Here is a 20,388-nt window from a genome sequence, read left to right as displayed (position 1 = left end):
ACAAAGAAAATTACTTATTTTTTTAACAATACCCCCAAGATTGCCTGGTATATGATACTAGTTTTTTTCATGCTGAAAACTGATCATGTGGATATTTGAAACTGTAGAGATCCCTGGTTTCTAACACAGACATTAATTAGGAAAAATACATGAAGGTCCATGTTTGGGCCAGATTAGCCCTGAAAAATTGCATTTGAACGCCTTTGGGCTAAGCATGTTTTCCTAGTTCCTCAACACAAATGTGCTTATTTCTAAATCTTACTATTTTTGTTTTTCACCAGCCAAGGAACTATCTGTGAGTAGCTGAGATGGGCTTGGGACTCCTCGGGAATATGAAGTGTCTTCATTCCCTGGTAGCTATTATCTCCAAAAATTTTTTCCACTAAAGTTCAAAGTCCTCAGTAAATTTTGAGAATCTTACTCGCTCATCATTTTTTTTTTTCCTTCCCTCACACACTACTCTTTTTTGAGTTCTGGAGCAAGTGCAGGTACATTCTTAGTCTCCTTTCAATTGTGCTTAATTTTGCTTTGATCTTTTACGGGACTGTACTTGAGAGTATACTATGAAGACGGTGCCGACTTGCCTCCGCTATCCCTTTGTGCTTACTGTTGTTACTTCTGTTCATCTTGCTTGATTTGTTTGGAATCGGGGGCAGTGTGAAGTTTTGAAAGAATGCACCCATTTCCTCCCCTGTGGATCCACAAAACCAACTCAAGAGATGAAAGATTGTCTACGATTTACCCTTTTCCTAAGAGGAGGCCTAAAAGTTAGACCAGAAATTATATTTTCATATGGAGACTCTCAACATTTCTTTCTAGGCATAAGGGCAGATATACAGCTCTATACAGATGTATTTATACGTGCTTATATATTTATACAAGTACGGACCACATTCACACACATGCACACACAATTAATATTACTTTAAATTAGAGAAAATGATGCAAGAATAATCTACAAAACCTATTTAAGCTTGAGTACACTCATTCGGTGTTAGGAGATTGTTGGTCATTTCGAGGTCAGGTTCTAGGCCTAGTTTTTCCGTGTATCCTGCTTGCTTAGCCTATGATCCCTCTTGACCTCCGAGTTCAGAGTTCAGTAGATAAAACCTATTGTTTTACCACCTATCAATTTTTAAATATCTGGCTTCATGGTCTTTATTCCCATTTAACTGTTTTATGTATAATGCATTAGTGTTGTCTTCCAAACTGATAATGTAATCTCCACTGGGGGGGTGGAGGCAGGGAACGGCATAGCACACTTTACCTTCATTATGTTTTCTTCTCCCCCTAAAGTTTAGCACAGTCTCTGGTAGAAAAGAAGAAAATACTTAAACAAGGAGCTAGGTAGTGATTCATTTTCCTTTTCTACTTTCTTGAAATTGTTCAATAAGACATTTAGAATAGAGAATCAGAGACTTCTCTTATTGGAATAATTGCAGATATAATCAACATCTGAGTTAAACAGTATATCCATCATTTTCTTGAATACTTGGATTTATGGGGAACTTAGTACTATCATAGCAACCCACTTAAAATACTGTTAAAAAAAAAAAAGGAATATATTCTAAAACAAACGAAAATCAGTCTCCTTATAATTGCCACCCACAAGACTTAGTTTCTGTTCCTATCCACTGGAACAACAAAAACAAAAAATCCATCAAATATTTTCATTTTTCCAAGCTTACTAGCCCCAGGTCACCATGCTGATTGCTTACTTTTGAACTTTCTTATCTTACCTACTTATCTTAATTTACCCCCAGAACTAAAACTAACACACATGTAGAGAGTCTCACAAATTCAAAGAATAGTAAGACTTTTTCTAATATTCTACTTCTGTGACTATAAATTTACATATGTTTTTATTTGTATTTATATAAAAATGCAGTTAGGTCAAATCCCATTGAAAATCATGAATCATGAATATACAACACCTCTTTTTATACTTGCTCTTCAATTTTGAACATGTGTGTGTATGTGAATATGATTTGATTTTAAGAAAGATAAATTAAGTTTTTCCTATTCAATTCACTCTATTAGTTGATTGGAGAAGAAATTTGAAGGGAAATGTATTATATAGGAGGAGGGAAAGCCCTCAAGATTCCCCGGCAGAAAAGATCACATAAGTCACATAGACCTTGTGGAAAGAAAGAAAGAGACCAGAAGAGTAAACAGGCAGAATTGTGGGATGCGTCCCATCCCTTCAGACTGCAAGGATGAGGAGACCCAAGAAGGTAACAGGAATCTGGCCACCTAGACCAAAATCTCAATAGAGGCGGCCATTGCACATTCTTGCTCTTTGTAGGTTGGCATTGTTTGTTTAAAATTTTCTTCATAGACAAAAGCTTCAAGAAATCTCTGAACATCTGGTACTGTCAGGAGACCATTCTAGGACTTTTTCATTTTTCAATAAAATGATTTGCACCAAGCAGTTAATAAAGTGACTAACACATAGCTAGAAAGTACTGGAGGCTAATTTTGAAGTCAGGTCTTCTAGCTCTTCCTTTCTTTTGTTTATTTTTTTTTCCAGAGCTATTTGTAGCTCATGTTTATCTTCCTGACTGATGAAAGCTATTTCTCCATCTGCCTTTAAAGAAAGAAGGTGTATTTTAGTTTTAAATTTCAACCTGCCTTAGGGAGCTATGTTCCAGATATTGATCGTGTTGAGTACCCTTTTTGTAGGTGTTAAAAGCATGTACTTAAATCCATTTCTCACTTATCTGAGAAGAGAGGAATCATTCTGTAGAAAGAGAAGTCCATTGCTGAGACCTTATTAAAACATGGAGGCTAATCAATACTAGATTATTTGAATCCATTCTTAAATAGACTGCTTTTGTCTCACCTAGCACTGTATTTTAAGAATAATTGCATTGGAAATTCCTAGTAGAAGACAAGCACCTCAGACAGCAAAAAGGGTCATTTTAGTTGTTTTACCTTTTACTTAAAACAATTGGCTCAGGGGACTGTTGAAAAGTAATCATATTGAGACTCCATGGCACTCTGTTTCTGGATTGATTCTTCTTTTCTTTTCCAGTCATTAAAAGAACATGTGACAATAATAATAATAAACCCGAGTAAATACCTGCATTTTCTTTGCTGACTTCTTGGTAGCTAGAGCAAAGAAACCCGACCCTGGTGTGCTGCCACTGTTTACATTTCTGTTTCCTTTGAAGCAGAGCAATGCGTAAGGTTTATCCACTGTGTCTCTGTCTCTGAGGGAGTCAGAATGCAGGCTCCTTCAGAAAACATGCATGGCCCCCTCACAAACAGCCTTCCTTTGCATCTTCAAAGTAAGGCTGGCCTGGCTCTGTGACATCACGATTCTCTCAAGTGGCTTGGGCTGGAAACATTTCTGTGGCCTTTGAGATAATAACATTTTCCCAGCTTGTAAATATGGATGGTGAATCATGACCATGAGCAAGAAGTGTTTGTCAAGTAAATCAGGTAAGAGCCACACAAAGTTAACTTGTTCTTAGTTTAGTCCTAGATGGAGGTGGGAGCCACTAATAAGAATATTTTGGCTCAAATGTTCTGAAAAGGTATTAGAACTTTAACCATAAGGCAAGGAAGTTGTTGGACTTCAGTTGTGATTCAAGTTTTCCATTCTTTAAAAAAGTGTATATTCTGGGTTTCATGGAAGGAGATGCTAAGCTGCTTAATTGCCAGGACAGAAGCCTTTCTTGGTTTTCTTGGTTTCTTTCTTTCTTGGTTTCTCCTTTTCAAGGGTTTAATTTTGAGATCATTTTAGAGTGACAGAAGAGTTGCAAAGATAGTATAGAGGATTTCCAGTAATTTTCCCCCATCTTCTAATATTAACATCTTACATAACAATGGTACATTTATCAAAATCTTTGTTTACTTTTAAATCACATTTTTGACCTAATCTCATGAAAAGGAAGGTACTTGAGCTCTGACAGCAATTAAAGTAGGTAAAGTTTAATAAGAACAAGATTTTCTTAAATTTTAAAATAATGATTATTATTACATTATTATTATTATTATTATTATTTTAGCTCACTAGAAGTTTTAACTGGGAAAAGAAACAGGAGCTACAACGTTAAGCTTAAGTGACACCATGATACCTGGTTGTCTAAAGAGGCTTGGCTTGGGAACATTTCTGTGGTTTTTGAGATGGAGTTCCAGATGTCCAAATAGGACCATGCCCTCTGAACTGTAAGTCCCCATGCTGAAGAGATGACATTTGAAAACCATGTCTAAGAAAGGACACCACATGTTATAATCTCGGTGTTAGTCTGTAAGTCAAATTACAGCTCATTCTGGTTTTTATGGCTCCCCAGTAGATACTGTCTCATACTCTCTAGTCTGTCTTTTACTCCCTGACTCAGCAGCATCCTGTGGTCTCATGATAAATCTGCTTCTCCCCACCCCCATCACTGTGATAGGATCTGTACCATGAGCTGCTGTTCATCAATCAAAGCCTTGATGGACCTCACCTCTCTGAAGCTTTCCCTGACCTCCCACCATCTCCCCTGCCCTGTATTTCTATCATTGCAAATGGTTGAACTTTAATTTTTGTAATTACTTGTTTACATGCTCATCTTCCTCACTGAATTTAAAAACTTCCAGAAGTGAGCCGTCTTTTTATCTCTGTATCCTTAGAAATAATCTCATTCCAAGAAATATAGTAGTGAATACGTTTAAAGCTCATTCTAACTTTTATCCTATGAATTACGGATAAGATTTTTCCCTAAATTTTAACCTTTGTTTGGAATAAAGACATTCCAAGTAGAAATCCTCAAGTCAGTGCTTCTCAATTTGTGGTAATGGACCACCTGGGTAAGGTTCATTTGGGAAATTGTTAGAGGGCCCTAACACAGACCTATTAGATCTGAATCTCTGGGGAATGCATCCTTGAGCTGTAACTTTCCATAAGATTTGCAGAGGCTTTTGACATGCATTGAAGTTTGAGAACTACTACCTTGGACGAAGAGTTGTATTCATCCATCAATTTTGTTATTTTCCATTTCTTTCCATAGAGGTTTTGAAGTGAATATAATAAATGATGTGACAGTAAAGTAAATGAAATAACAAACACATTAGTATCAGGGCAAAGGAGACTTCTGGTCGGTTTAGTGTAACAGATACTACGACGTGGATTCCAAGATATGTGCCAGGTGGGGTAAAAAACAAAGTAAAAATAAATTACAGCATTCTCACTACAAGGAGGGAAACAAAAGTTCACTTTCTCAGGAGAGGCCATTCCTCCCTCACCCAGGCACTTAATTTTTAAAGCAATTTTTTACTTAATATTTACCTTAAAGTAATGAATGATGGAATGATCGATATTTTCAACAAGATTTTCTGGCAAACTGCTATTTCTGTAGTGAGTTAAATATGTGGTAAGCCCAGGGTGTGCACTAAGTTTGCTTTGATTTTCATACTGTGGATGCTATGTTTTTTGTACAGGTTGACTTTAAACAGCCCGTTTCCCCTTTGCCAGTAAAGGCACATCTTCATATAGCTTCTTAGATAAGCTTTCTCTTATGACTTGTCCCAGTAGGGCCAAACCGAAGTTATAATCTCTAACAAGTACCAAGCATGCCGGTGTAAAACATTGCTGATTGAAGGTAGATTTGTGCTCTTTGGAAACCAGAGGAGCAGTTGGTAATGTTGACATTCTATTTATGAAATCTGAGAGACCTAACCAGCAATATTCTCTGGGTAGAATGTAAACATAAACAACAGGCAACAAGAACACCAACAGCCAATATTTATCCAGAAGCCCCCATGTAGACACAGCATGTATGCTATCTTAGTCCATTTTAAGAACCCTATGCTGTAAGTAATATGGCCCCCATTTCCCAAATGAGGAAGTAGACTTGAAAAGGTTGAGTAAATCATCCAGCCTCATGTAACTAGAAGTGGCAGAGTCAGGATTAGCACCAGATCTGTCTGATGCTAAAACATGTGAGCACTCCACATTCTGGTCTATGAAACAGAAACACAGACAGAGAAAGGGAGAACTCAAGAGTTGGATAATGGAAGATATCCTGGCCTGGGAACCAAGATGTCTGAGGTCCTTGCTAACTTGGAGAAAGTACTGATTTTTCTAGTCCCAGGTGTCCTGATCTGTGGAACGGGGGATGGAATTACCACTTCAGACTGAAAACCTATGATTACTCTTCTAATGGAACCAAAGTTAAAAATCAACTCTCTTTTAAAGAAAAAGATGGGTTTTTGTTTTGTTTTGTTTTGCCATTGAACTTGATTGCTTCTACCTCAAAGATAAAGATGACACATGGATGAAAGAGCTATGATTATCTCCACAAGTGTTTTTAAAATCATCACTTCTGTTACACAGAAGTTACATTAGTCTGAGAACTAACACTGATAATTATTATCTGAGCAATGGCTCTATACAGTCTTGTAAGAGCTTTAAATATGTTATCTTAGTTTATCCTTTTTACAATGTATGATATACAAAGTATTATTAACCTCCTTGGACAGGTGGGGAAACTGAGGTGCAAAGAGACTAAGGAAACTACCTGACATTCCCCAAGTGTTGGGGCCAGATTCTGAATTCAGGAGTTTGCTCTAGACTCGGGAGCCCATGTACATTAGCCAGTACGTTAAGTTCCCTCTAAAAATCATGCCTTGAGGCAAAAATGAACTATTGGGACTTAATGAAGATCAAAAGCTTTTACACAGCAAAGGAAACAATTAACAAAACCAAAAGACAACTGACAGAATGGGAGAAGATATTTGCAAACTACATATCAGATAAAGGGCTAGTATCCAAAATCTCTAAAGAGCTTATCAAACTCAACACCCAAAGAACAAATAATCCAATCAAGAAATGGACAGAGGACATGAATAGACATATCTGCGAAGAAGACATCCAGATGGCCAACAGACACATGAAAAAGTGCTTCACATCACTCGGCATCAGGGAAATACGAATCAAAACCACAATGAGATACCACTTTATACCAGTCAGAATGGCTAAAATTAACAAGTCAGGAAATGACAGATGCTGGCAAGGATGCGGAGAAAGGGGAACCTTCCTACACTGTTGGTGGGAATGCAAGCTGGTGCAACCACTCTGGAAAACAGCATGGAGTTTCCTCAGAAAGTTGGAAACCCAGCAATTGCACTACTGGGTATTTACCCTAAAGATACAAACGTAGGATCCAAAGGGCACGTGCACCCGAATGTTTATAGCAGCAATGTCCACAATAACCAAACTATGGAAAGAACCTAGATGTCCATCAACAGATGACTGGATAAAGAAATGTGATATATATACACAATGGAATACTATGCAGCCATCAAAAGAAATGAAATCTTGCTGTTTGTGATGACATGGATGGAACTAGAGGGTATTACGCTTAGTGAAATAAGTCAATCGGAGAAAGACAACTATCATATGATTTCCCTGATATGAGGAAGTGGAGATGCAACGTGGGGGGTTTGGGGGTAGGAAAAAAATAAATGAAACAAGATGGGATTGGGAGGGAGACAAACCATAAGAGAGTCTTAATCTCACAAAACAAACCGAGGGTTGCCGGGGGGAGGGGGGTCGGGAGAGGGGGGGTGAGGTTATGGACATTGGGGAGGGTATGTGCTATGGTGAGTCCTGTGAAGTGTGTAAACCTGGCGATTCGCAGACCTGTACCCCTGGAGCTAATAATACATTATATGTTTATAAAAAAATAAATTATTAAAAAAAATCGTGCCTTGACTAGTTTATCGTTCATGGAAACGAATAATTACAATTTGAAGGTCACATATTTGATTCCTGAAAGAAATAACTTAAGTAATAGTATTTGAATTCCATATTGCCATTGAGTTCTAATAGCTTTCTATTATATCTTTCCAGGATTCAAAGCTGTTAGATTTTGAAATTAAGGCCAGTAGAGACGTGGCCTTCTCTATCTTGCATGGTGTGAGATGAGTCTCTGTTGCGTAAGTCAGCGCATTAAAGAGAAAAAATGTTTCCTTTTTTGCCTGTGTATGTTTGAAATTGTGCATCTCGTTTTGATACCTAAAAAATGAAAATCAGAGTTTACTCTGATTAGAGTATGTGTATTTCAGGTTGTAGTAACTTTTCATTTTCAAATAATGTAACGTCCATGGTATATTAAACAATTTAAGACAAATCTTTGAGGCACATTTTTTTTTTCTTCAAACCTGCAGTTAAAGAGGGCCTGTTTTTTTCACTTGATGTAGTATCTGTTCAGTGCTATAATTATTATATAACTTTTTCTTAGAGGACTTAGTGACAACTCTTCAACTAAAGGACTACTATACCATTGTTTTTTGAAAGCACTACGGGACTTTTTAGATGGGAGTGCAACATAATAGCCCCTTAAGTGGAAATCAGTGGCTAGAACTCTTCTTTTAGAGCATGCACCTTATTAATCATGCAGGTTTAATATTCCCCGTGATAATCCCCAGGGCTATCAAAGACGTATGCCTTTTTCTTTGGTTTGGTTTTTAGATACACAGTGTACTCATGACAGCAAATCAAACCTGTTAGTGGCATCACGCAAGTGGAATTGATGCCGGGAACAGGACCACCGCAAATTTTATTAAAACTGCAAATCACTGAGAGCACAGCACACATTGGGGTTTAAATACCTCTCTCTGTGGCATTTGTCATATTAAGAGCTGCAGCATAAACAAAGGAAAAAGAAAATCAAATATTGTGTCCACATTGCATGATTGCTTCCACTCTTCTGGATGCAATAAGGAAAGCTGATCTCTAGGAAAGAAGGCAGCCAGAAGTCTAACATTTTTGAAGACAGTGCTGGTCTCCTCTAGTTCGATCTATTGACATTTGCCTCGGGACATCATGTGTGTGTATGCATGTTTATATGTATGTGTGTGTGTATATACATATATATGTATATATATACACATATATGTTTATATGCATATATATAGGTATGTATATATGTATATATAATGTATATGTATAATGATTTATTTTTATCTTTTGGGATTCTCTTGTAGTCTGATATACTGCATATGTCTGCAAAAAATCTTCCCCAAGAAACCTTTGATAGACCAAGTCAGCCCTAAGGATACATGAGAAAGCCTTTCAGACTGCACAGAAACGGACAACACTCCAGGGCCTTGACAGGTGATGGGAGCTCCTGTGCTGAGGCCACTTACATTCGCCAGGTGGCTCACTTTCCCTCCTCACTCCCCAAAGTGCCTCTCTCAAGTGTTGAGACAGGGTTTTGCTTTTTGAGATCTCCAGCAAATGAGGTATTGTCTAAACACCTGGGAAGCCTACAATAACCCTCGACCTCAGAGATTCTGTTCTTAGTCTTGGTCTGCTTCAAGGGCTCTCATCTGCAGCTTTGTACTGGTGCTAAGTCACCTCTCCCCACTGCTGATTGCTGACAGAGAACCATCCCTTGGTTCCAGCTCCTCTTCTGCCCAGTCTTTTCCTTCATGGCTTTAAACCTCCAAGAGTAAACAAGGTAATAATAGAATATGCAATTGACTGGGAGTCCAGTACGTTCCAACATACATCTATTTTTAATGGAGTCTCAAGTATTCTGCACTCAATCAGTTTGTATACACAAAGCAGAATTTATCTGAATGTGAAATTCACAGAAAGTAATAAAATCGACACTCAGCTCCAGTGAAATAAATCATTTCATAACAGTTAAGTCAAAGCATATAAGGGAATCATGTAAGAATATAGGGAAATAAAAGAAAATTAGATATTTGTAATTTTTTAAGTGGATCTTTTTCAATGATTAAAAAACTCAACAATGACTTCTCTGCTAAAAAATATTATATTATCATATTAAAAGTGTTTAATTTCTGTGGTGTAGTGTTTATTCAACATGATTTTTTTAAAGAGAGAATATCCCTCTGGTCAAAAACAGGAAAGTAAAAATCAGACTCTTGCATTTTAGAGGTCATCTAAAGCCTCCATGATGCAATCTCTCCTTAAAAACTTCGGCCCTGCCATCCAAATTATCCCATTCCATTGCCACTTCCTGTGCCACTGAGTGTCTGTCTTCCTGGCCTTTAGAGTACTTGGAGAAAGCTGATTCAGTAGGGATACATAACAGAGACAGCATGGATCATTCTTTGGATACCCACCATACCTAAAGTGGGACATGAGGCAGATTGGAGAAACTCTGTTGATTCAGAATTTTTTCTGTAGGGCTCTGAAAAGTGTCTTTGTCTCTGTTTTCAACCTAACAAAACTAATAGCAAATATAATTGGTGGTAGTGCGGGGTGGGGGGTTACATTGGATCATGCCACTGAAAATGCTGTTTTCATCTCTGTGGGAAACTGATTGAAAGAAATGATCTCAAGAGGAAGGAATAGTTTGAGTTAAATATAAGGAGATCTTTATGAGCAGATATGATTGATTTATTTTTGTTTTATCCTTATATCTTCATTCTCATATTTGGAGAATGATCTCAGCTTGAGGGCAGAAACCACAAACCAAGTGTGATTGTCTTTAAGTCTGGTAAGAAAAACCTGAATTTCAGAGATATTAAAATGCACAACAAAGAAAACAAATATTAGCCAGTGGTGATTTTAAGGAACTAGCATCTCTGGGATTCACCCCAGCCATGGTAAAATATTTAAAAATGAACATCTTAGAATGTATGGAATGTGATATGGACATTTCCCTTGCCCTCATCACATCCTGCCATGAAACCTATCCGAAAGGCCATTGTCACAGAGGTACATGAGACAGGAGTTAAACTTTCCAAAGGAAGAGCCTCCACTGTTATGAGATGGACCACTCTTTTCTGCATTTCAGGTGACTATGGAATTTGGGAAATGATAGATACTTCTGCACCAGTGTTAAATCAGTATACCTGTATAGTTCTCACCTAGCGGTAGTGCTTCACTTTTCCATGGGAACTTCCTTTGTTTACTTTGAGTCAATAACACCCAACCACATGGAGAAAATGCTCACTGAGAAATCAGAACCCAAACTGAATTTTAGTGTTGGAGCCTCCAAGCTGGTATGGAATCACAGATTCCAGGTCTGCCCATAAGAAAGAAAGAAGAGTCAAATGGGGGGAGAACCCATTAGTAGGTACTGCCCTCTGAACTCCTTCACTTCTCACTCCATCCAGGTGACTCCCTTCCTCTTGCCTCAAACTTACTGTCTTTATGGACTGATTCTGTCCCCAAGGAAATGGCGTGTTTCATGTTCTTTTCATCAGGATCTCACCCTCAACCCCAGTTCTTCAGCCAGTGCCCAGGTGTTGTGAATATCTAATCAACATAGGAACCAATTGCCTTTGATAAAACTTTTCCCATCCCTTAGTTTGTTCTAGAGCAGAATGGAGCAGAACTGCAAACCAATAACAGAAACCAATAACATCAGACCAGTAACAGAAAGGTTGATGTCACCTTATCAAAATCGTATAAGGTTTGGAAGAAATAATTTTTTTCCAAAACTTGAATACATGTATTAATTCTTCCTCTTTATAAAAATCTAAAAAGTATAAAGAACTGTGTAAAGTGTATGACAAGGCATTTACCTCCTATGTAATTCTACATGCAGAGATGGTGACTATTAACAGCTTATTAGTTCATACATTCTAATATAGAATATATAAAACATACTTCAACTTTTTCACTTATGAACACATTAAAATTTCTAATGAGTTAATATTTCTAATGAGATAGAACAGAACCTTGCACATAGCACTATATAAGTACTTATTAAATAATTATAAATACAGCAAATAATTATAATGTTTGCTGTGTGCCTGTATTAATTCATGTGATCATTGCAACAACCTAAGAGGTAGGTGGTTATTTTTTTTACCCCATCTTAGAGATGAGGAAACTGAGGCTCACTGATGGAAAACAGACCCAAATCACATATATGGTAGGTAATTGTGAAGTTAAAGTGTATAGCTTGATCTCATTCTTAATAGTTGCATGGAATTTTTTCACATACTTTTGTCAGTTTCCTATTGATGCAAATTTTTATTTTTTGCAAATTTAAATTCTTTAAAAATTTTTACTGTTGTAAATAACTGTGATCTTTTTTTTTAGCTTTGTGATAATCTTGAACATACACTTATATATATATAATTCCTCTAGATAAATGATCAGAATTAAATTATTGAAGCACATGTGTACACATTTTAAAGTTTGATTTTTATTAAGAATGAAGAAAAACACCTCCACTAGACTATACCAAATAATAAGAATAGTTGAAAGTGTTGGTTTCTTTATTGCTGTCATCCTAATTGTTGTCCTTTATAAGTAATCTGTTTTTTCTTCAATAATTTAAGATCACCTCTTTGTCTTTGGTGTTTATTATGATGAATCGGGTCTGAAACTATTAGCGTATCTGCTCTTTGGTTTTACCGATTGGGATTCATTGTGTTTCTTGTACTTGAAGATTTAAAGTTTTTTTTTTTTTTTTTTAAAGATTTTATTTATTTATTTGAGAGAGAGACAGTGAGAGAGAGCATGAGCGAGGAGAAGGTCAGAGAGAGAAGTAGACTCTCCATGGAGCTGGGAGCCCCATGTGGGACTCGATCCCGGGACTCCGGGATCATGACCTGAGCCAAAGGCAGTCGTCCAACCAACTGAGCCACCCAGGCGTCCCTTGAAGATAAAGTTTTCAATAATTTTGGCTAGTACTCAGTCATTAGGCTTCTGAGTATAGCCTCGTATTTTCTCTCTTCTTTCTGTAATGCATATCCATAACTATTTCTTTAATTCAGTTTTATCTTTTCCATCTCTCTGAACTGAATTCTAAATTCTGAAGAGGTGACTTCTAATGTGTGCATTATCTCTTTATCTCTAAAACACCATTATTCATCCATTGAATTTTAATTATAATTATGTTTTGCATCTGTTAAAATTATTTAATTCTTTATCAGAACTGCTTTTCTTCTTCTTATGTATTTTTCTTTCTCCTTTTGTGTCTTTAATTAGTTTACACATATTTATTTTCAAGCCTCACATTGAGTTAGCTGAATTTCCTGGGGTTTTGATCCCTTTGTATATTGTGTCAGCGAACTCTCCCTTAAGGCAGTTTCCTGTGGATGCTATAATTTTGCATTGTGAACTCATCCTTAGTGTGGCTTTATTATGAAAATCCTATATAATCTGGGTAAGGTATTTTTTAAAGCTTTTTTGTTGCTAAATTTTTGGTCTGGGACCAATATTTATGTTAATTTCTCTAGCATGGCAGCACCAGCCTGTGCTGGCAGTATGAATTCACTGTCAAACCTATATGAGATATAGTCCTAAGCACTGAATACAGATTTATTCATAAGAAAACTTGTTTTTTTCTTTCTCACACCCAGAATTCAGGTAGACCAACAAGCCTCTGCGTTGTCTTTATGTACCATCGGATGGACTTTTTCCGGTCCATCTTGGCACTTCTGTGATTCTCAGCTTTATAGAAGGTTCTCAGGGCTAACATTCCTTCACAGGGGCCCAAGACCTTGTCTCCCATCCCCTTAAGAGTCTTAAATATTCTAGGTTATAGAGATGGACACCTGTGCCTTTACCTTCAGGACAATGTAGAGCCAGCTCATGAGCTTGCTGCTGTTTTTTCAATTTCTAGTTATTCCTGGTCACTGGAGATATAATTTTATCCTGCGGGTTGTATGACTAACCCAGCAATTCTGGCTGTTTGTAATAGGAAGATATTCATGTTATCTTGTCTGTCATATTGCCGGTGCTGTAAGTGTTTAAGCTTACGTTTGTATATTTGGTGTGAAAAGATGCCATGATTAATTCCTTCAACCATTCTCTTGCAATAATTTTTAAATCCTTTGCCCTTTTTTCCTTCCAGTGCCTGTATCTTGCCTTTGGATTTGCCATTCTACTTTTTCTGAACATCTTCTACTTTTTCTGCAGTGAGGCACATTGATGTCACTCCATATTCACAGTTCCATTCTCTACTAAAACTTTAATGTTATGTAGGAATCCTAGTTACACTTGTGAGTCATCTCTCGCATTTCCAATAGCTATTTTAAAACCTTTCCACTCTCCTCAGCTCTCCACCTCCCTTTACAGAAGTATTTTCAGAAGATAAACTTACTTTCTACTTCCTAAAGGAAATAGAAACCAACAGAGCTTTCTCATATTCCATCTACCAAACTCATTAACTTGTTTATACTGGAATATACCCCCTTTCTCCTTCCTATTACAAGGAAGGAAGTTCCTTCTTCCTAAGTACAGTGATCAAATAATTTATCATCGAAGCCTGGATACTTTTGAAGGTACAGGGAGGACTCTATTAATAATTATTCCAGGACAACAGGTGTAAACCAGAACTGTCCTGGGCAAACTGGGACAAGTGGTCACCCTCCATATAGGGCTTATCACTCTACTTGTCCCCTCAATACACTGTTTTTGCCTTCTCAAGTACCACATTCCCTTGAATATTCTACCTCTCTCCTTTATATATAAATGTCCTTTTCTCTGAGACACTTCTTATTCATATTTTAAAATTTTCAGTATTTTTAAACATTTTAATCTTTTTAAAAGAAATCTTGCACAACAACATTACGTATGTACCATATATACCTCTAGCTACTGCTCACTTTTTTGGCTTTTCCTTTTCAGTACCAAATTTATTGAAAAAATTTGTTGATATCCACTGTCCCTTTTTTTCAGCTCCTATTCTCCATCATTTATAGAATCTTGGCTTTTTCTCCCACCTTTGTTCTGACACTACTCTTGGCAGTGTTACACATGAATATCTGTTCCTTAATAGGACACATAGTATTTAGCTTTACTCAGTCTCTTAGACACCTCTGTGAGTTAGATGTCCTCTCTGTTCTTTAGTTTCTTAAATGATGCAATGATAGGACCTTCCTCACTGACTGTCAGTGAGGATTCAATAAAATAATCCACGTAAGCATTTAGCATCTTAAAATGTTAGCCATCCCATTGCTCGTCCTTTTGGAGATACATCCATGTTTGGCTATGCTTGAATTAGATGGTTTCATTAGTAATTTTATATATCACTGTTTGAACCTTTTAAGATAAGACAGAAAATTAGAATATGTTCATGTTGTCATTCCAGAGATCCAGCAGCTTAAGACTGGCGATCTAGAAAGGGAGCTTAACTTTTGAGTTGAAGGCTATTTCATGTTTGTTACAGAAGTTAAAATTTAGTGAAAACACTCTACCAAATCCACAGTTGGTATACTTCTCCTCATCAGAAACTGACAATGGCAAACAGCTTTTCCATGGCATGACCATGATCAGTACATGTAACCCGGCATTGAATGACATTATGGAGTTCTCATTCTAATTTGCTCAAAATAATTCTCAGAGTTACTGACACAGTGCGTAACAAATGGTCACCTGCCTCACTGACTATGGCCCAGCTGTATCCTCAGCCCTAATTATTGCCCAGTTAGTAGGTCTTTACAGACACATTCAGGGTCATACCAGTTGCTTTTCAGTTGGTTTTTCACCTGTTCTGAATTGTTGGTTAAATTGGCCCTTCCTTTAAATAGATCATGTCTGCATTGTATCTTTTGGAAATGTCTTAACTATTTCTTTAAGTGGAAGCCAACCTTTCAGAACCTCAAGAGAAACTACACAGACTTGCTATAATTAATGCTCTAATAGTAATGATGATAATTGATGCCATTTATTAAATGTTTATTATGTACCAGACACTGTGCTCAGCATGTCACAAATTTTCACATATATTGGCTCCTTTAACAGGGACTAAAATGGAGTAGAAATAGATGTGTGCTAAAAGGATCATCTTACCTACTGTTAGAGTAACTTTAAGTGATATTATGTGCTCTCAATACTAGCGAGATTAATATAACCTCTGTGTATATTAACTATTAAGGCAATGAGCATGACCATTTAAGTGTTAAGAAGAAAGAAGACAGTATTCAGTTTTACTGATATGTGTGATGCAAAATTAAATGGCAAAGCAGGACCAAACTGTGTAATTGGACTCTAAATAATTGTGATTTGTGTTCATTTTCTCTAGGTCACTGTTGAAGCAAATATTTTTAATATCTATGAAGATACTGACCTAAACTATCAACATTTAATATTACAATAGGAGGGCTTATATTTAATCTCGAAGAGGAAAATCTTTGTGACACTTTATACAAATTGATAACATTCACTCTGTATTATGCCATGTACATCTCAAGGAAACACTGAATCTAGGCAGATAGTGTCCAAATATGTGATTGAACATGTTTGTATATTTATTTTTCACTGAATAAGTTGTATCAAGTGGTCATTGCATACTGTGCCTTAAATACCATTGCTAATGTTGAAGATACTAAATTACAGTAACTATGCTGAAAATATCTTTTTTTTTTTTTTTTTTTTTTTTTTTTACATCTGACAGCCATTATCCCATCAACCTCATTCTTTTCTTTGCGGAGTTAACAGAGATTCTATGAGCAATCGAAGCAATGATGTAGTAAAGATGTTACCTCAATTAGAAACAAATGTGGGAAATGAGATTCTTAATGCTGTCAGAGCAAGGGCTACCTAGGAAATAAAAATAATCTAAAAGAATCTAATAGAAAACTGTATGATTGAAAAGGAAGAGATCTGGGCTTACGTGAATAGGATGGAATCAAAGTAAGCTAGGGGAAACTCCCAGGGTCTCTCCCAAATGAACTATAATATGGTCCAGTGTGAGAAAGTCCAAGTACTTTATCAGTCAGATAAGAGAAAAGTAGAAAAATAGGTGATTCCTTTAGTCAAAATTTATTGGGTGTTTACAAAGGGCCAGGGACTCTGTTAGCTACTATCAACACCACCTCACTGAATACTCAAAGGAAATTCCACTTTTCAGTTGAGAAAACTGGGAGCCAGAGAGATTAATTCTACAGCATAGAACAGGAAGAGCTGGGAAGAGTGTTGTACTTAGTTTGCTCACTGGGCACAGGCATGCTGGTAGTTTCTATTTTTAAGCAAAATGTGATGTGATTTTAGGTCAAGAAGGATCTTACAATCATATGGGTAGAACACCTAATCCTGTCTGGATTCTGATTTCTCAGTGAAGACCTTTACAACTAGTTGCTGAATTGGTTGATTTTAAGAGAACATTTTAAATAAATGAAAAATATTTTGACAATATAACTCACGGAACTAGGAATAGTTTTCGTTATACATTTTGAGCCAGTATTTTATTTTTCTCAACCCTTTGTGACAGAATACAACCTAAAAAAAGTTACTTTTTTTCTTTACTCTTTTTAAAGTCATGTCTGTATGCTGATAAAGATAAAATGAGGGTTTTCAAATTTATAAGCAAGGGAGAATTGTCTAAGTCAAATAGAAGTTCTGAACTGGTGTCTTGCTGTATTAGTATTTTAGTGAATTTAATCTGTTTTGGTCAAAATTACCAGGGATTGTGGGCAATGGATGGAATATGACCCATTATATCAGGGCACACTTCTTTCTCTTTTCAGTTTTTCTTTTCCGAGTTTTGACCTTATGCTTTAGTATCTGGAACAGTGGAGGGAACTGGTCTACCCACACATCTGCTGCTGCAAGCTAATGTCCAGCCTTCACAGTAGAACGTGAGGCCCTTCTAATAGCCCCATAACGGGAAGGAATACAACTCCTTACCCTCAACTTCCAGCTTCACCAATTTGGAATATGCCGTCCCGAGGCTGTTTTTTGCCACACATCGATAATGTCCTGCATCTTCCTTTTGCACATTGTGAATCCTTAAACTCCCAGATTCAAGAACTGCAATGCGGGAATTTTCCTGCCAGGGATAGGGACATGAATTTTAAAACGTCCATGGCTTTATCAAGATATCATTTGCCTTACTTCATCAGGTCATCACCATTGCTGCTTTCATCAAAAAATAGCATTTGAAATTATATAGATTATCACAAACAACTTTATTTGTTTTATTTTAAATAAAACAAAGCTAATCGATATTGTACCTCGTTTTCGTTAATTGACATATATCAACACCTACATATTCTCTGTGGAATATTCTGAGCATAAGATGAAAAATCTCACTGAATTCACAGTTAGTAGGTGACAATGATGATGCAGTGTAATCATTTACCTGTAAATGTAGTTATGAGATACAAAAGCAATACAAAATAAGCATGTACATAGTAGATTTTTAATCTGACTGCTCTGTGACGGAGGCATTTGTCAGGGAGTTTGTTCATCAGTCTTGATGATGTTTGTGCTCTAACTTCATTCCAGAGGTTCTCATCCCTTTCCTTCCAAACCTCCTTTCTCACTCTCCTTCCAGAAACTGTTTGTTGGGTCTAAGACCTGGATTTTAGTTTCATTTTTGTTTTTATCTCCTGTGTCTCAAAGATTCAATGTCAAAAAATAAATTGATTCAACTAACCAACCAGTCAACAAAGAAATATTCTAGCTTTGCCTTTGCTCTGCTTCTTTGGCCATCCCTGTAAAGAACTACTGGTTCCCATCTTTTTTCCCTTAGCCAACCCCAACGGGAATGCCTTATAGTTGGTGTGTATGGGAAGAGGACTATGTAAGTTTGGTGAAACTGTTATATAAGGGAACAATTTTATACCAGGAATTTGTAATCATGTAACTGACTTTGTAAAGAATTGTGTTTGAAAACAAGTTGTATAGACGTGTATTCATAATAATCACTTACCCTGAGAGCACTGTCCCCCTTAATCCAGGACACTGATGGTTTGGGATTGCCCATTGTAGTACATGGAAGAACTGCCTTTAATCCTTCTATTATTTTTACATTTATGGGAGGACGAGTTATTTTCGGCTCTAAAGGGAAACGAAAATTCAAAATCAGGAAGACAATACGGATGCATTAACCTTTCTCCTTTCTAGTTAAGTCTAAATATCCACTTTAAGAATAATTTATTACATTACAGGATTTACCAAATGCTAAGACAGGTTTTGAGTGGATATAAAATAGGAATCATTTTTCAAAGTTTCAGTTATCTTGGTTTTATTCATATCTTATTTGAAAACCACAAATTCAGGAAGCATATTAGGAGTTTGAAGTTGTAGTATTCTTCACTTTTAAAAGATAGCTAATGAAAAGTTGATTAAAATGAACTGTCACCATAACAATTCAACATTATTTAATTCATACCAATAGACACAAAAACATTTGAAGAGATGATTTTTATCTATTTTTTGCCTAATTCTGAGTTATGCTTTCCCTTTAGTTTCACTTTGACTCTTAAATTTGTTGATTAAGCATTAGATACATTTATCCTCTAGAACTAGATGTTATTATATTTATAATTGGAAAAATTCTGTCATACAATTTAGAGTAACTGTACTCTGTGAAGCAAACTGTTGTAATTTACTATTCTGTGAACCGGTTTTAAATTAATTCTGTCAGAAGGAATAGTTTATGCCAGCTACTGTTTATTCTCCGATAGTAAGCTTTCAGAAGAAGTTATTAAATCTAATGTATAGAAGAATTGACAAGTTCAGGAAGCCTATTATTTTACTACTTGAAACATTCATAAATAATGAAAACTACATTTATTTCCTTAGGAATATCATGTTACAGAGACCTGTCTTTGCAGGAGAGGCTACTGAGAAATGGATATATTTTATTTCCTTCAGGTTCTGGGCTAAAATCAGTGTGTTACTTTGATGGATAAAAGCATGAAATAAGGACTTTTTCCTCCTATTTTAATTGTACACGTGGGGGTTAGTGGGGGTTGGAAGTGATATTTGCAAAGACTGCATGGTCTGTTGATGTTTAATCTAGGCATTTATTGCCTTTTAGAGTTGGTATGATCTTGGATTATGGCAAAATTACAAGATAGGCTTGAAGCATATTATGGGAAAATAGCAACTTTGTCACTTTGCCTGCTATCTAAAGTACACAACTCTCCTCATCAACAACAGTGGACACCTACATTTAGATGATGGCCAGGCACCTCAGTTGTGAGTTGTGTTGTCATATGGCTGCTGGCAAAAGTTTAGCTGAAGAATTGATATTCCTGGGACCTAGGCCAAGAAGGTGTTATCCATTCCTTCCCTTGGGTTCCTTGAACTGATCCCTATGCCTTAAGCATATAACTTAAGCAGATAACCTTTGTTTAAAGCAAATGACTCCTATCTTCTCAGTGAAATAGATGTCTTGGTCGTCTGTTGGGTAAGAGGTGAGGAGAACTCTTGTGGAACTTGAATATAAAGTGAACTGAGAATGCAATAGGCATTGATATTGAGTCGTGGATTCCCCACTGTAAGGGAATGCTCTTCAGGTGGAGCCATGAGCACTGGCTCATCTGAGCTCATCATCTTGTTAAAATGGGATGCTGGAAGCACCATGTTATGCTAGCATGGAACCCTTAGTTGATGGACCACAAGGAACTTGAGGGAGCTCTGAGAGAGATCGTAGGGTAGCTGGAGTAGTGATGGAGGCCAGGGTCTTGGGAGTCTCAGGAAGGTCTCTACTAAAGCAGTGTGGGAGC

At 36.7% G+C, this 20,388-nt stretch overlaps 1 protein-coding gene across 3 annotated transcripts in view; it reads right to left on the bottom strand.

Moving 5' to 3' along the window:
• The window catches only part of MUSK (muscle associated receptor tyrosine kinase), an 89,113-nt gene that overhangs the window by 50,596 nt on the left and 18,129 nt on the right, over window positions 1–20,388 (bottom strand). For all 3 annotated transcript variants that reach the window (XM_032860833.1, XM_032860834.1, XM_032860835.1), the window contains exons 4-5: window positions 18,585–18,712; window positions 17,558–17,699 (exon numbers count right to left, since the gene is read on the bottom strand). In XM_032860833.1, coding sequence (XP_032716724.1) covers window positions 17,558–17,699; window positions 18,585–18,712 — 270 coding nt within the window. The remainder of the gene's footprint in view (window positions 1–17,557; window positions 17,700–18,584; window positions 18,713–20,388) is intronic.

Source organism: Lontra canadensis, unplaced genomic scaffold (assembly GCF_010015895.1).
Source record: "Lontra canadensis isolate GAN:19392208 unplaced genomic scaffold, GSC_riverotter_1.0 scaffold19, whole genome shotgun sequence".
NCBI classification, from domain to species: domain Eukaryota; kingdom Metazoa; phylum Chordata; class Mammalia; order Carnivora; family Mustelidae; genus Lontra; species Lontra canadensis.
The sequence above is the reverse complement of the archived record's forward strand: the minus strand, read 5'-3'. Positions and strand labels throughout refer to the sequence as shown.